At 33.5% G+C, this 17,735-nt stretch overlaps 1 protein-coding gene and 1 pseudogene across 1 annotated transcript; both read right to left on the reverse strand.

The window, feature by feature from the left end:
• Window positions 1-8,503: 8,503 nt before the first annotated feature.
• Window positions 8,504-9,535, reverse strand: LOC127080640 (secreted RxLR effector protein 161-like). Its single transcript, XM_051020952.1, has 2 exons — window positions 8,878-9,535; window positions 8,504-8,586 (listed from the first exon to the last, which is right to left on the reverse strand). Exons 1-2 carry the CDS (start codon window positions 9,533-9,535, stop codon window positions 8,504-8,506), a joined length of 741 nt encoding a protein of 246 aa, XP_050876909.1.
• A 4,479-nt stretch (window positions 9,536-14,014) lies between these two features.
• LOC127080642 (E3 ubiquitin-protein ligase RSL1-like) lies at window positions 14,015-14,848 on the reverse strand (annotated as a pseudogene).
• Window positions 14,849-17,735: the final 2,887 nt, after the last annotated feature.

The raw sequence follows: 17,735 nt of genomic DNA on the forward strand, positions 1-17,735 counted from the left end.
GCTGTAAGAAGTTTGGTCATTTTGCTAGAGACTGTTGGTCAAACAAGGAGAGAAAATCAGAAGAAGCAAATATAGCCAGAAGTTCTGATGACGAATCTGTGCTATTGATGGCCTCTGAATCTGATGATATGGATCTGATAGACTGGTGGTATATGGACACTGGCTGTTCAAATCATCTTACTGGAAACAAGAAATGGCTGGTTGACTTTGACTCTGAAAAGAGGACAAAGATCAGATGTGCTGATGACAAATATCTTAATGCAGAAGGTATGGGAAATGTCAGAGTGATTCTGAACAATGGGAAAACAACATTGATTCAGAACGTGTGGTATGTACCTGGCATCAGAAGCAATCTGATGAGTGTGGGACAATTAATTGAGAAAGGTTTCTCAGTTACCATGAAGGACAATCTTCTGAAGCTGTATGACTGCAATCAGAAGTTGATTATGGAGTCAGAACAGGGAAGGAATAGAACATTCAAGGTGAATGTCAGAACTGCAGACTCAGAATGTCTTAGTGCAACAAGTGCTGAGAAGGAGAGTGAGCTGTGGCACAGAAGATTTGGTCACTTGAATTTCAGAAGCTTAAAACATCTGAATTCAAAGAAGTTGGTACATGGAATTCCTGCAATTAAGAAGCCTGAAAAGTCATGCAAAGTTTGCATGGAAGGAAAACAACCACGATTGCCATTTGCGTCAGAAACTGCTCCAAGAGCAAAACATGCCTTGGGAGTTGTACATTCTGATGTGTGTGGTCCATTTCCAGTAGCATCGATTGGAGGGAATAAATACTTTGTGTTATTTGTTGATGAATTCACAAGAATGACATGGGTATCCCTTATTAAGTTTAAACACGAGGTGTTTGATGAATTCAAGAAGTTCAGAGTGAAGGCTGAGAATCAGAGTGGTCAGAAGTTGAAGATTCTTAGAACTGACGGTGGAGGTGAGTATAACTCCAAAGAGTTCCAGAAGTTCTGTGAGGAGAATGGAATTGAGCATGAGGTTACTGCTCCTTATACCCCTCAACACAATGGTCTTGCTGAAAGAAGAAACCGCACTTTGCTTGATATGGTGAGAAGCATGCTAAAGGAGAAGAAGCTTCCTCAAAAGCTCTGGGGAGAAGCTGTTGCCACCGCAACGTATGTACTCAACCGATGTCCTACGAAGAAGTTGAAGGAAATAGTTCCAATACAGAAGTGGACTGGAGATAAGCAAAGTGTTAGTCATCTGAAGGTGTTTGGTTCTGTTTGCTATAAACATGTTCCAGAAGCCAGAAGACAGAAGCTGGATGATAGAAGCAAAGTGATGATTCTGATAGGGTACCACAGTACAGGTGCATACAAGCTCTATTGTCCAGAAACCAACAAAATTGAATTCAGCAGAGATGTGATTGTGAAGGAATCAGAAGTTTGGAATTGGGATAAGTCTCAATCTGATTCTGATGTTAGAACTTCTGAAGAAAGGTTAGAGTTAAGAATTTCTGAAGTTGGAGTAAACTCTGACGTTGATTCTGATTCTGATAGTGATTCTGACTCTGGAGAAGACTCAGAAGATGAAGGTGACTCTGATGATCCAGACTCTGATGATCCAGACTCTGATGACCCAGACTCTGATGGTAATCCAGATTCTGGTGGCAATTCAGACTCTGGAAATATGCCAGCCCCTGAAGATGGTCAAAGCTCTGGAGGAAGTCAACCATCTGAAGCTAGAAACTCTGAAGCTCAAGACTCTGAACAAGTTCAGAGACCACAAAGAATCAGAAACATCCCCAGAAGATATGCAGAATTTGACATGCTGCAAGACACTGAAGTAGACTCTGAAGGAGAAGTTATTCAGTGTGCCATGTTAGTAGACTCTGAACCCATAAGTACAGAAGAGGCTCTTAAGCAGAAGCTCTGGTTGAAGGCCATAAAAGAAGAACTTGATGTTATAGAGAGAAACAAGACTTGGAAGCTGACAGAACTTCCAAAAGACAAGAAAGCCATCAGCGTCAGATGGGTTTTCAAACAGAAGTTAAAGCCAGATGGTTCAATTGGCAAACATAAAGCAAGGTTGGTAGCCAGAGGATTTCTACAGAAACCTGGGCTGGATTACTCTGAAGTGTTTGCACCTGTAGCAAGACATGAAACAATCAGAATGGTGATTGCAATAGCTGCTAACAGGAATTGGCCTCTGATGCATTTAGATGTAAAATCTGCATTTCTGAACGGTCCATTAGAAGAAGAAGTTTACGTGTCACAACCTCCTGGATTTGTGAAAAAGAATCAGGAAGGGATGGTGTACAGATTATACAAAGCTCTATATGGATTGAAACAAGCGCCCAGAGCTTGGAATCTGAAGATTGATTCATTTTTCAAGAGGCAAGGCTTTCAGAAATGTGAGATGGAGTACGGTGTCTATGTTCAGCATACTTCTGAAGGAAATATGACTCTGGTATGTTTATATGTTGATGATATACTGCTGACTGGAAGTTCTGAACAGGAAATAGCCAAGTTCAAGAAAGTTCTGATGAATGAATTCGAAATGACTGATCTAGGCAAAATGACATACTTTCTAGGGATGGAATTCAGATACTCTGAGAAAGGTATTATTTTGCATCAGCTCAAGTATGAATTAGAACTTCTGAAGAGATTTGAACTGGAGAATTGTAAGATTGCTGTCACACCTTCTGATACAAATCAGAAACTGGATTCTGACTCTGATGGAAAGGATGTGGATGCTACAACCTTCAAACAGTTGGTTGGTTCTCTGAGGTATTTGTGCAATACCAGACCTGATATTTGCTATTCAGTTGGGATGGTTAGTAGGTTCATGAGTAAACCTAAGTGGTCCCATTACCAAGCTGCTGTCAGGATTCTGAGGTATATCAAGGGAACTCTGAAGTATGGAGTATTATTTCCTTCTGGAAGAAAGGATGAGTCAGAACTTCTGAGTTATTCAGATTCTGATTGGTGTGGAGACAGAGTTGACAGAAGAAGTACGTCTGGGTACTTATTCAAATTTCTGGGAGGTCCCATTTCTTGGTGTTCCAAGAAGCAACCTGTTGTGGCATTGTCAACTTGTGAAGCTGAATACATTGCAGGTGCTGTTACTGCATGCCAAGCTGTGTGGATTCTGAATCTATTGCAGGATCTGAAGATTAAAGTAAACAAACCTCTGAAGCTGATGATTGACAACAAGTCTGCAATCAATCTTGCCAGAAACCCAGTGTTGCATGGGAGAAGCAAGCACATTGAGACCAAGTATCATTTTCTGAGACATCAAGTTCAGAGGGGAGTGTTAGAAGTTGTACACTGCAACACTCAGAAACAGTTGGCAGATGTTCTGACGAAAGCTATCAAGACTGATCAATTCCTCAGATTAAGGGATGGAATTGGTGTTACAAGTTTTGATGGAATATGAATTAAGGGATGGTATTAGAAGTAATTCATATTTATTAGTTTTACTATTTTCTTAGCCCCTAAGTTTGTTAGAGGGTATTTTAGTATTTTATTATATTCTAGTAACCCTAGTTTTAGCTTATAAATAGGGTGACAATCATTGTAACTTTTATCATGTTTTGTAGCCGTCATTCTCTTAATAGAATATTCATCTTTCAGTCTACCTTTGCACCAACATTAACAACATACAACTTTCATTAACAAAAATAAAATCATCAACAATAGACCTTAAACAACATATAACATACAACTTTTATTACCAACAAAATACAACTTTTATCCACAACAAAATACAATATACAACATACCTTAAACAAAATACAACAAACAACAAACATTACCAACAACATATAACTTTTATCAATAACATCACACCTTAAACAACATAAAATATATATCAACAAACAAAATCATCAACGACATACCTTAAACAACATATAACATACAACTTTTATTACCAACAACACACAACTTTTATCAACAATAACATACATTAAAACAAACATACAATATATAAGCAAAAACAAAATCATCAACAACATACAACTTTTATCAACAACAACATACCTTAAACTAAATACAACATATCAACAAAAACAAAATCAACAACAACATAAAATGTGGAACGTCTCGTATACCTGAAATATGACGAGGAAGTGAAAGAAATGAGTTTTGTGTAACACATTTTCTTGATCCATAAGAGATGAAGAAGATATGTTGGAATTTTGTGAATAAGTGATATGCAACCGTTCATGGAGTTAGGATGATGCGTGAGAGAGTGTTAAGGTTTCGTTTTGAGAGAGACGACTATGTTCTGTCCTGAAAATATATGTTAAAATTTTCACCACGATTGATATAAACAATCGTGATAACATATATGTACATTTCACAATAATTGCTATAATAGACCGCGGTGAAATGTATTTTAGTTTTAATATAAATATTATGATTATAAGTGACACGTCTATTTTGTAACCCAAAAAAAATAAAAATTGTTGATGTTGGGATTTAAAACCAGTATGCCTTAACATATCACTACAGTTAATAATATGAACGGTAGTGAAATATCTTTTAATGAAAGAAAAAAATTGTTGGAGCCTGAATAAGAAGTCTTACTTCTGTTAGCTTAATGATCGATATAATAACTTGTTATGTTAAGTGCTTTTTTGTAGTAGTGATATAATGCATTTTTTAAAATTTTAAAAGATATCAATCGAATCATCTCATATAAATATTTATTGAGATATTTTTGGAACATAATATAAGTTTTTAAAAATATTTTGGTATGTTTTATCAATATTAATGAATTTGTAGAGTTTTTTTCATTGAATCTTAATGATTTATAACTCAAATTTGTTTTTAAAATGAAGCATGGATAAGCTAAGGAATATATGACAATTTTTTTTACAAAAACATTGATAATTATAAATATAAAAAATAGTAGTTGTATATATTTTTTATAATAATTAAGTAATAGATCTATATAGTATTATAATTAACAATTGTAATATATGTCAAAAGAAAAAAAAACAAAACTTGTAAATTAGATTTCCTTGAATTATTAATTTAAGCTTTTTTATAAGACTTAATTTTGTTCATTAAAAAAATTAGAGATTAATGATTAAGATGGAGGCTCAAGTACATACAAACTCTAAATTCTATTATAATATATTAAAATTGAGCCTCACACTATTTTATTAACAATTCATTTACTTAATAGTCACATCACTAAAAATCTGATGTGACATTCTTCTGAGCACAATATTTTAAAACTTCTTTTATTTATTTATGAAAAGTGTGTAACGTTTCATTTATAAATTCTTTTAATTAAAACAATTTTATTTTCATATTCCATGACTTATCCCATTATATCCCTCTAACTAAAAATTAGGGGTGGCAAAACGAGCTCGACCAGTTGGGCATGCCCGTTTTGCCCGCACTTTAGTGCGGGGTGGACCAATGATTTAGGCATTTACCTTCTAATGTGTTCGTCCCGCCATGTCCCGTTTTCTTCGCGGGCTTTTGCGGGCACAAGCATATACATGAATTTTTGCATTTTTAGACTTAAAAAGTGCAGTGCCCGTGGGCTTTCCCCACCCCCCTCACTTTTTTACGGGGCAGACATAAGTTTTAGACCCGCATCCTCAACTATGATCGTCCCACCCGCCCCATTTTTTGCGGGCTTTTGCGGGGCAGACATGCCCGTTTGCCGCCCCTACTAAAAATCATGTACACTCATTGATTTATTTCTTTTGCTTCTCCATTACATTTATAATATTATATACTTATACAACAAATTGTACATTCACATCATATATCACAACTCAAACTAATAAATTTTAATTATATTTTATATTAGGCACTCTAATTTCTTTTAAAAAAATTAAATTAATTAATTTTCAAATAATTTGATAAACACTAAGAGAGTTGAGTCAATTCTTACAAAAACTAAATTAAGCAATTTTCAAATAATTCGATAAACATTATGAGAAATAATTTAATTCTTATAAAATTAAAATAATTTGTTGTCTCTTAATAAAAATAATAACATTGTTATTATTTAAATCACTCACAAAAAAGAGATAATGAATTTTGTAACAACAATTATAAAGATATAATTTATTTTATTTTTCGTACACTAATCATAATTTTTATTTTTTCTCGTATCTATCTTTTTTTCTTATCTATCAATATTTCTAAAAAAAAAATTATATAATATTTTACTCCGTAAAAAATTATGTATATAATAGATTTTAAAAAAACCATTCACATGTGTCAGTTTTAAAATCATAATAACAAAAACAAAAACTATATTACAATATTTAAAACGAAGTAGTCAAGCAATACTTCTAAATAGGCAAATAAATACTTTAATATTCTTTTTAAAATATAATTCTTATATATAAACGTGGTTATATGTTACAAAATTTAACTTCAAATATTAAATCTCATTACAATGCTAAAAAACCTATCAAACATATCTTTCAAATTTACCTATCTATTATAATATATTAAAACTGAGTCTCACACTATTTTATTGACAATTCATTCACTTATTCGCAACATCACTAAAAATCTGATATGACATTCTTCTAATCACAATATTTCAAAACTTCTTTTATTTATTTATGAAAAATGTGTGATGTTTCATTTATGAATTCTTTTAATTAAAAGACATCTATTTTCATATTCCATGACTTATCCTATTATATTCCTTTAATTAAAAATCATGTATATTCATCTATTATAATATATTAAAATAGAGTCTCGCACTTTTTTTATTTACAACTCATTCACTTACTCGTCACATCACTCAAAATATGATGTGACATTCTTCCAATCACAATATTTCAAAATTTCTTTTATTTATTTACAAAAAACGTGTGATGTTTCATTTATGAATTCTTTTAATTAAATAACATCTATTTTCATATTCCATGACTTATCCCATTATATTCCTCTAATTAAAATCATGTATATTTATTTATTATTTTTGCTTCTTCACTCCATATATAATATTATATACTTATAGAAAATTGTACATTCACATCATACATCACAACTCAAACTATTAAATTTTCATTATATTTTCTATTGTGCACTCTAATTTATTTTTAAAAAATTAAAATAATTAATTTTAAATAATTTGATAACCAGTAAGAGAGCTAAGTCAATTCTTACAAAAGTTAAATTTATTAATTTTCGAATAATTCGATCAAAAACAATGAGAACTAATTTAATTCTTATAAAAATAAAAATAATTTGTTGTCTCTTCCAAAAAAAAATTAACATTATTACTATTCAAATCACTAAAAAAATGAGATTATCAATTTTGTAACAATAATTATAAAGATATAATTTATTTTATTTTTCTTATACTAATCATAATTTTTATTTTTTTCTTATCTATCTTTTTTTTTGTCTCTATCAATATTTCTCAAAAAAATAGATTATATAATATTTTACTCCATAAAATATTATGCATAAAATAGTTTATATTTATTATTTTTGTTTTTCACTCCATATATAATATTATATACTTATACAAAGTTGTACATTCACATCATACATCACAACTCAAACTATTAAATTTTCATTATATTTTCTATTGTGCATTCTAATTTATTTTTTAAAAATTAATTTAATTAATTTAGAAATATTTTGATAAATACTAAGAGAGTTTAGTCAATTTTTATAAAAATTAAATTAATTAATTTTCAAATAATCCGATCAAAACCTATGAGAACTAATTTAATTCCTATAAAAAAAATTAATTTGTTCTCTCTTACAAAAAATGATAACATTATTTCTATTCAAATCACTCAAAAAAAAGAGATTATCAATTTTGTAACAATAATTATAAAGATATAATTTATTTTATTTTTCTTATACTAATCATAATTTTTATTTTTTTTGTATCTATCTTTTTTTGTCTCTATCAATATTTCTCAAAAAAGAAATACATTATATAATATTTTACTCCGTAAATTATTATGTATAAAGTAGTTTAAAATAAATTAGTCAAGAAATACTTTTAAATAGGCAAACAAATACTTCATTAATTTTTTAAAATATAATTCTTATTTATAAACATGATTATATGTTACAAAATTTAACTTCAAATAATAAATCTCATTAGAATGCTAAAAAAACTATTAAATAATTCTTTAAAATTTAACTTATAATTGTCAAATAGACCAACAAATATTCCAAATTATTTCTAATGTATTATTTTTAAATTATAATTACATATACATATTACAAATTAAATCAAAAAATTTCAACTATAATTTATAATTCATTAAATAACAATGTCATATAATGTATTATTAAATTGAAATAATTGAAATTGAAAAGATAATTCAATTGAATTAAAGCAACCGTAAATATTAAAAATTAATAATAAAATAAAATCTAAATTATATAATATTATTTAAAAAACTCATCTCGGAAGAGTTTCATTCCAATTCTCTTATATTTTGGATACTTTTCAATATTTTTTCTCTATATTTCTTTTATTAGCGTCACACCTCGTCTCTAATTCACCTCCTTCTCTCTCCTATGTCAATAACTCACATTTTGCAGGATATTGATTCTCTCCTTCTCTCTCCTTCCTGTGATAAGAGAAGACAAATCAATTGCAACGTCTGTATTTTTATTGAGTACAATTTTGGTCTTTATACATATTCAGAAACTTTTGATATTTTAGGAAACATAATTGTAAATACTATTAACTTGTCTACTGTCTCTTGACCTTCCAAATCTCTCCATTTAACTTATTAATAAAACCTATTAATTCTAACATTAAAGTTTATTCAACAAAACTCCTCTGTAAACTTAAATGTTTCTTCTATTCATCATCCCTATCAATTTCTTGCCTCTGTCGAAGATTTCTTTTGATAATGATTTTGTGAAAATGTCTGCTGCTTGGTCCTTACTTGCTACATGCTTCAATTCGACATTTCCTTCCTTCACGTGTTCTCGAATGAAGTGGAAACGAACGTCAATGTGTTTGCTCCTTTCATTGTTTACTGGATTCTTTGCTAACTCAATTGCTGACCTGTTGTCAACTTGTATTATTGTTGCATCTTTCTGTTCTAGCTCCATTTTACTCATCAATCTTCTGAGCCATATTGCATGACAAATCCACCAGGATGCTGCTACATATTCTGCTTCACATGTCGAAAGTGTTACTATTTGTTGCTTTTTAGAAAGCCAAGTAAATGCAGTATTTCCCATGAAAAACACATATCCAGAAGTGCTTTTTCGATCATCTATGTCTCCGCACCAATCACTGTCAGAGTAACCAACCAACTTGTATTTCTCTGAATTCGAGTAAAACATCCCAAGTGACACTGTTCCTTGGATGTACCTCAGAATTCGCTTCAATGCCTTCCAATGTGTGTAAACTGGCTCCTCCATGAATCGACTTACAATGCCTACACTTAATGAGATATCTGGTCTTGTACATGTGAGATAGCGAAGACTTCCTACCAAACTTCGATATTTTCCTGCTTCAACATGTTCTCCTCCATCAAATTTCGACAATTTTGTTCCTGGTTCCATTGGCGTCGAAGCCGGATTACAGCTTTCCATCTTATATTTTTTCAAGATTTCTTTTGCATATTTTTCTTGTGAGATGAAGATTCCTGTTTCTTCTTGTCGAACTTCCAGACCAAGAAAGAATCTCATCAGACCTAAATCTGTCATCTCGAATTCACATGTCATTGTGCTTTTGAATTCTTCTATCATCTGATCATTACTGCCCAGAAAAATAAGATCATCAACATAGAGAGCAACAAGTAATACATTCCTTCCATTTTTCTTCACATAGAGGGCATGTTCGTACGGGCATTGCTCGAACCCGTTCTCCTTGAAATATGTGTCGATACGTGTGTTCCATGCCCGCGGTGCTTGCTTCAGCCCATATAGCGCTTTCTTCAATTTCAGTACCTTCTTCTCTTCTCCAGCTTTCATGTACCCGAGTGGTTGTTCGATATAGACTTCTTCTTCTAGTACACCATTCAGAAAAGCTGTTTTGACATCCATTTGAAATATTGGCCATTTGAATTGAGCAACTTGAGATATGAGTAATCGAATTGTCTCCATTCTTGCAACAGGTGCAAATACTTCGTCATAATCAACTCCTGCTTTCTGTCTGTATCCCTTCGCAACAAGTCTCGCTTTGTATCGTTCTATTTCTCCTTGAGCGTTCATCTTTTTCTTGAATACCCACTTTACACCAATGGGTTGACTACCTTTTGGCAATTCAACTAGCTCCCAAGTGTTGTTGTGGATAATCGCCCTCATCTCTTCGTCCATGGCACTTTTCCACTTCTTGTCTCGTACTGCTTCTTCAAAACTGATGTTTTCAGCATCTGCCAAAAGACATACAAGGTGCACTTCACTTGTCAAATCATACAGATCTTGCAAACTTCGCATTCTGGGTTGTGTAGGTTCATCTTCACTGTCAGAATCTCCAAGTTTTGTCGAAATGTTTGGTGGTACAGCGACATATGATTCTTCAACTTCGACAACAGCTTCTGTCGAACTGTTCCAGTCCCACTTACTTGCTTCGTTTATTCGAACGTCTCTACTCACTATCACCTTCTTTCTTATGGGATCAAATAGCTTGTACCCTTTTGTTTTCTCATCATACCCAATGAGTATGTATTTCTGACTTTTGTCTTCAAGTTTCGTTCTTCGTTGATCTGGTACGTGTGCATAAGCCACACTTCCAAATACTTTGAGATGAGAAACTGTTGGCTTCTGTCCGCTCCACGCTTCTTGTGGTGTTTTATCTTCTAACTTCGAATGTGGACATCGATTCTGAACATAAATGGTACATTTTACAGCTTCTGCCCAAAATTCCTTTGACATGTTCTTGCTTTTAAGCATTGAACGAACCATGTCAAGGATTGTTCGATTCTTCCTTTCAGCCACCCCATTTTGTTGAGGTGAGTATGTTGCAGTTAGAAATCTCCTTATACCCTGCTCTTCACAATACTTCATAAAGACTGTCGAAGTATACTCACCACCTCTATCTGATCGAACTGCTTTAATGTGTCTGTCGGTTTCCTTCTCCACCATTACTCTGAACCTTTTGAACACCTCGAATGCTTCATACTTTTCTTTCAAGAAATAAACACATGTCTTCCGTGAGTAATCGTCGATAAAGGAAATAAAGTACCTTTTGCTACTGAAGGATTCTGGCGTGATTGGCCCACATATGTCGGTGTGAATCAAATCAAGGATATGCTTAGCTTGATATTCTGCCTTCTTTTGAAATGAAGTTCTTGTTTGTTTGCTCAGCATACATTCTTCACAGAACTTTCCTTCATAATCCATATCTGGTAGTCCATGCACCATGTTCCTTTTCGCCAACCTTTTTAAACCAGCATGATGTAGATGACCAAAGCGTAGATGCCATAGTGACGCTTTGTCTTTGACATTTACTTGTAAACATTTTTCTCGAACGTTTATCAGATTCAGTTTGTACATTCGATTTCTCTCCATTTCGACACGAGCAATCAGATGTCCCAGCTTGTCCTTCAAATGCAGTATTCGTTCCTTCATAAGTATCGAATAACCTTTTTCTGTAAGTTGTCCCAAACTCAAGATGTTGGTTTTAAGATTTGGTACATAATAAACATCTTGAATTGATCCAATCAACCCATCCTTTTGCAAGTAACAGATCGTTCCCTTGCCTTCGACCTTCACTTTTGATGCATCTCCGAAAGACACATTTCCATCTTCAATCTTTCTCATTTCTTTAAACAAGTGTTTGTGACCACACATATGGTTACTTGCTCCTGAGTCAAGATACCAAACATTGTCATTTGTGTTGATCTCATTTTGAGCCATCAAGAGAAAACCTTCATTTGCTTCAGCTTCCAAAGTTAGGTTGGTTGTTTCTTCTACCTTCTTTTCGATTTGACAATCTTTTGCAAGATGTCCCACTTTATCACAGTTATAGCATTTGAATGAGTTACAATCCTTCGCATAATGACCATACTTCCCACACTTGTAGCATTCAAAGTTGGAATGGTTCGACCTACCACCTCTTTGACCACGTCCTCTGCCACGCCAATTTTGCTGGATCGACTGTCCTCTCTCGAAGTTGCTGCCTCTACCACTTCGACCATTGTCACGTCCTCCACGACCACGTCCTCTTCCTCGAAAGTTTTGAGAAAAAAGTATCTTTTCGTCTTTGATTTGCTCCTTGGTTTGATTTGCGTCCTCTACTCCTTCTTCCTTCTTTTTCATCTTTCGTTGTTCGCGTGCTTCGAGGGAACCGGCGAGCTCTTCGACTGCAAGCGTCGAAAGGTCCTTCGACTCTTCTATTGCACACACAATATTCTCAAATTTATCTGTTAAAGATCTCAAAATCTTTTCGACAACTCGTGCATCAGTTACTGTTTCGCCATTTCTGGTGAGTTGGTTCACCACCTTTTGTACACGCGTGATGTAGTCAAATACATTTTCTGACTCCTTCATCTGCATCCTCTCCAATTCGCCACGAAGAGTTTGAAGTCGAACTTGCTTTACTCGATCTGCTCCTTTGAACACTTTCTCTAGCGTGTCCCACGCCTCTTTCGGCGTAGTCGAACTGGCAATCTTTTCGAAGCCTGATTCATCAACAACCCTAAACAGCATGTATAGTGCCGTTTTATCCTTCGATCGCGTCTCTTTCAACGCCTTGTTTTGAGCTGCCGTATATCCCTCAACATCTGTTGGTTCTTCAAACCCATCTTTGGTTACCTCCCACGCGTCTAGAGATCCGAGAAGAGCTTTCATTTGGATACTCCAGTTTTCGTAATTTAACTTCGTTAGCCGTGACAACGGCAATTGATTCATCATGTTTGCCATTAGCTCTGATGCCAATTTGTGATAAGAGAAGACAAATCAATTGCAACGTCTGTATTTTTATTGAGTACAATTTTGGTCTTTATACATATTCAGAAACTTTTGATATTCTAGGAAACATAATTGTAAATACTATTAACTTGTCTACTGTCTCTTGACCTTCCAAATCTCTCCATTTAACTTATTAATAAAACCTATTAATTCTAACATTAAAGTTTATTCAACGCGTCTCTAATTCACCCCCTTCTCTCTCTATGTCAATAACTCACATTTTGCAGGATATTGATTCTCTCCTTCTCTCTCCTTCCATCCAGCTTTAATCCAAGACCATTCATTTGTTCTATTTATCTATCTCTTATAAACCATTGTTTTTGTGTATAGATGCATCATGCATTAAATTACAAAAGGATGAATGGTTGAACCATAAAAGCTGGAGAGAATTCAAATCCGGTTTTGTAGCATAACTCGTATGTTTGCTGGATAATTTGCTTGCAGCATCATACATTTATCCGGATGGTTTTCAAGAATTTAAGTGTTACTATAACTATATTATAGTGTATCATTTAGCATGGTTGTTTTCTTTCTTCCTTTTCTTTTTCAGTGTAATTGGTAGTTCTTTCTATTTTTATAAATTTATTGGGTTCATTTTATTACTTTTAAACTAGTCTCATTGCTAATTTTACATGGAATTTTTATAATGATGGATGAATAATGAAGAAATAACATTATCTATTGAAGGATGCAGAGAACTTTACGGAAACAAGATTTAGTGTATAATTTCTTTTTTTATGGTCGATCAATTTAGTGTATATATTTCCTTTACGTAATATAAATGTTTTGCAACTTCCTTCGTATTCACCACGCGATACTCCTAACACGAATTTCATCTGTTATTAGCATGGTAAACACAAACAAATTACAATGAGTTTAAACATCAAAGAGGTTTTCATTTTCACCACAAAAATGTGCCTAAAAAGCATAACCAATCAATAGCCAGTAGAATACTTAAATTTCTTGCTTCATCAACATCATGGAACAAATGCATATCTACCTAACACAACCTAGCAAATGATATGTTTAAAGAATTTACATATGTATTCTAAAAGACCTGCAAATGGAAACATAAAACAGCTCGAGGTCGCATATCTCAGAATTTATCATTCTACCATTCAAAATCATATTTAATTCTATATGCAAAGAGTTTGTTAATTACTGCGAATATTTGCATACATGTCCATGAATCCAATCCTTACCACACATGTAGCAGAAGTTACAACCACACCTGAAAACAATGCACTTATTATAATGTCATTATAATTAATTATAATGATTTAATCAAAATTAAAACTAGTTAAAATGATTAAGATATACAACCTGCATGATATGTGCTCGCATTCACCCTTTCTCTGAACATGCATATAACATTTGGGACATTTCTGCCATTTTTCTCTTTTAGCCAATTCCGAAAATTTCTCATCCAATTGTTTTTCATCTTGACCCTTTTTCGACTTTCGTAACAACTTCTTCCCCGTCATTCACCATCATAACAGAACAATTCTTATAAGGACAGTAAATCTTTTGCTTCAAAGAAATCGAAGACTCATAAATTGCAAATTCCCATTCTTCAATGACTTGTGTAGGTAAAATAGATTGAAACAGTTCTGGTTTGAGTTCCAAGGAACATTCTGGATCCGGACAGTTGAGTTTCAGCACTTTTTCTTTTCTTTGAAGTTTGACATGCTTGGATATGCATTTAGTACAAAAGGGGTGGTTGCATGAAGGGTTTGTGAACATTTCATAGACTTTTACAGAATCAAAACATATACCACAGCTGAATCTTGTTGAGGATTGACCTTGATAACTAGTTGCTGCTTCCTTTGTTTCCTTCTTTTCATTATCTATGTCTGCTGCAACAGATTTTCTCTTGAGTGTATTTTGAATTCTATTTGCATGATTTTTTGTTGAACCATAAGTACGAGACCGAATCATGATGAAGTTGTTAGCTTTACATATGACGAGGAAGGATGGAAGAATGTAATTCATTAATAATGAGATTGGAGAGACTCCCATCAGGTATGAGAGATTATTAATTGCCGTCTAGGTTTTGTGTGGTGTATTAATAGTCTATTAGGGTTACTCTTAAATAACAAACTGCTAGGGCTCCTTTCATTTCATATAAGCCACAAAAGTCCAATCAAATAATTAATAATTAACAACATTTTTTAAATAAAGCCTCGTATATAAATATATAAAGATAAAGCAAAATATTAATAAAAAGGAAGTTGCTAAAAAGCCAACTCAAAAAAAAAACCTAAAAAAAAAGGGTATTTTTAGTCTATTTTGAACAAAATTCTTCCTAATGTTTAAGGGGATGGATTTAAAAATGACAAAATTTGCTAAAAAGTCTGCGGCACATGTATTCCATTCTTTATAGATGTGTGAAATGAAGATATGTTTATGTGCAAAATGAGTTAGATAAGTGTTCCATTTGTTTCTAATTTGTCAAGGAACCAAGGAAAGCTTTTGAAAAACTTGAACCACAATTTTTGAATGCGTCTCAATCCAAAGTTTGTGCCACCCCTTTTTCCAAACAATCTCCAATCCAAAGTTTGTGCCACCCCTTTTTCCAAACAATCTCCATTGCCTTAAGAACTGCAGCAAATTCTGTAAGATAGGAGGAAAGTCAAATAACCTGCTCAGCAAAAGCAAGAAGAAAGTTTTCATGCTTGTTTTGAAAAATGCCGCCACAACAGGCTGTAAGACGGTTATGATTATAGGCTTCATCACAGTTGCACTTAATCCAGTTAAGAGGAGGAGGTTGACAAATGATTTATGTAATTCTTGGAGCCAAATAAGACTTTATATTGATGTTGAAAGCCTTGATTATTTGGGATTCATCCATGGAGAAGGGGGTTGTCACATCAATGCGTTTGAAACTATTATGAAAAGTCAAGATTCTTACCAAGATAATAACAATTTAAGTATTAACAAATAACACATATCTGTCTTGAACAAACCTAAACTCCAACAAAAAATTCTTAAATCATAACAACTATTTGCATGCTTTAGTTATGACAACGAAATGGACCTCTGTAGTATCCAATGCTACACACTTGAAATCTGGACTATCAAGCCATAACTCCCCTTACAAATTAATCATGTAGTCTGAAGTGGACTTTCTGGAATCAATGCCTCCAACCATATTGGAGTCAGAGTACCCTTATACAGTAGGATTGTCTCCTCCAAAGAAAAGCCTCACACTAGTACCTCGAAAACACCTTAAAATTCATTTTACATCATTCCAATGCTCCTTACTTAGATTTGACAAAAACCTACTGACTATACCCACAACAAGTGTTATATCTGGTCTTGTACACACAATTGCATACATCAAACTACCCATAACAGACACATAAGGGACATGTTTCATATCAAACGTTTCATCTTCACTTGAAGGAATTTGATTGGAACTTGAAATGAGTAGCAAGTGGAATATTTAACGCCTTATGTCGTACCTCGAAAAATACAATCATTCGCAAAGTGCATCGCACGCTCGCGAAAAATATGTTCAAACAGAGCCGCCACCGAAATTTATTTATTTTAATGAAGGAATATGAAAATATTGATAAAACCTTTGAAAAGAAGATGATCGTCGCAAACATATTTTGGTTCGGGAGTCAATTACACAAGGGGAATGTATTAGCACCCCTCACGTCTGTTGTACTCAACAGAAATCTTTTGAGTTAAACTTGCGATTGAATGTAAGCTTATGTTAATTGTTTTATTCAAATGAGAAAAATGTAAAAGGAAAATAAAAAGGGGTCGCAAAAAGGGTTTTATTAGGGTGTTTGACGAGATTGCGGGTCTCGCTCCTACTTATCCTCAAGTACAATGAAGAACTCAAAGCTTTGTAGTTCAGGGCAAGACAATAAGATATTTTTGGTGTTTTTTATTATAGTGATTGACGAGACATTGAATCTCGCTCCCACGTATCTCCGGGTGTGATAAAGAACTCAAAGCTATATAGTTCTGGGTAGAAAATGAGTGTTGGTTAATTGATTTTAGTGAACAAAAGTTTAGGTCGCATTCTAGCGGTTAAACATTGGCTTGTTTTCTCGTGGATGAGAGACTTAGAGTTTGTTTATTTTGCGGTATGAGGGATCTTGTTTGATCGTGTTCTAGCAGTTTAAACATTTTAGTTGTATGCTCGCGCATGAGAGGGTTAAGCGCTTGTTTATGTATACATTAGAAAGGGCTAAATAGTGTCTGTTTATGAAAAGATTTCGATTGCACGGGGGCGAGAAAAGATAAGTTTGATTGGTTGATTTGTTTTAATGAACAAGTTCTTAGATCGCATACTAACGGTTAAACGTTGGCTTGCATACTCACGGTGGAGACTTAAGCGCTAGTTTTTATACGCATTAGAAACGATTAAACAATATTTTTTTGAAAAAGAGGTTGTTGATCGCACGAAGGCAAGAAATTAAGATTGATATGTTGAGTGTTTTGTAAGCAAATGAGGAATACTAGGTGAGAACGAGACGTGAGCCTTGGGACCAATTACCCGGGGGTTACTGGAATGCTAGACTCCACCGACCATTTTTCATTCAATTTATTTATGAAATTTGTTTGATGGACAACGAACATTCAACAAGAACGAAATGTATGCCTTGAAATTGATTGTTCAAAGGTTCTATCGGAATGTTAGACTCCAACAGTCCCTCTTTTTGTCCAATTTTATGTTAAGTGTTTTAGAAGCGAAAGTATGAACAAACGACACTCACAGCACGTGTGCCTCAGGACTGATCATTCGAGGATTCAGAGAATGTGACTTCAAGGATCCTCTTCTTTCATGTTTGTTAAGTAAAGAGTTCAGCGTTGCGCTTACTCGGGGAAAAAATTGGATTGCATCGAATCGATTTAATCGAGT

Source organism: Lathyrus oleraceus, chromosome 5, assembly GCF_024323335.1.
Source record: "Lathyrus oleraceus cultivar Zhongwan6 chromosome 5, CAAS_Psat_ZW6_1.0, whole genome shotgun sequence".
Lineage (NCBI taxonomy): Eukaryota > Viridiplantae > Streptophyta > Magnoliopsida > Fabales > Fabaceae > Lathyrus > Lathyrus oleraceus.

Coding starts and splice junctions, on each gene's coding strand:
- LOC127080640 (XM_051020952.1), bottom strand. CDS start 9,535: ATGGAAAGCTGTAATCCGGCTTCGACGCCAATGGAACCAGGAACAAAA. Junction 8,587..8,877: donor CGAATTGAAGCATGTAGCAA/GTAAGGACCAAG, acceptor ATAAAAATACAG/ACGTTGCAATTGATTTGTCT.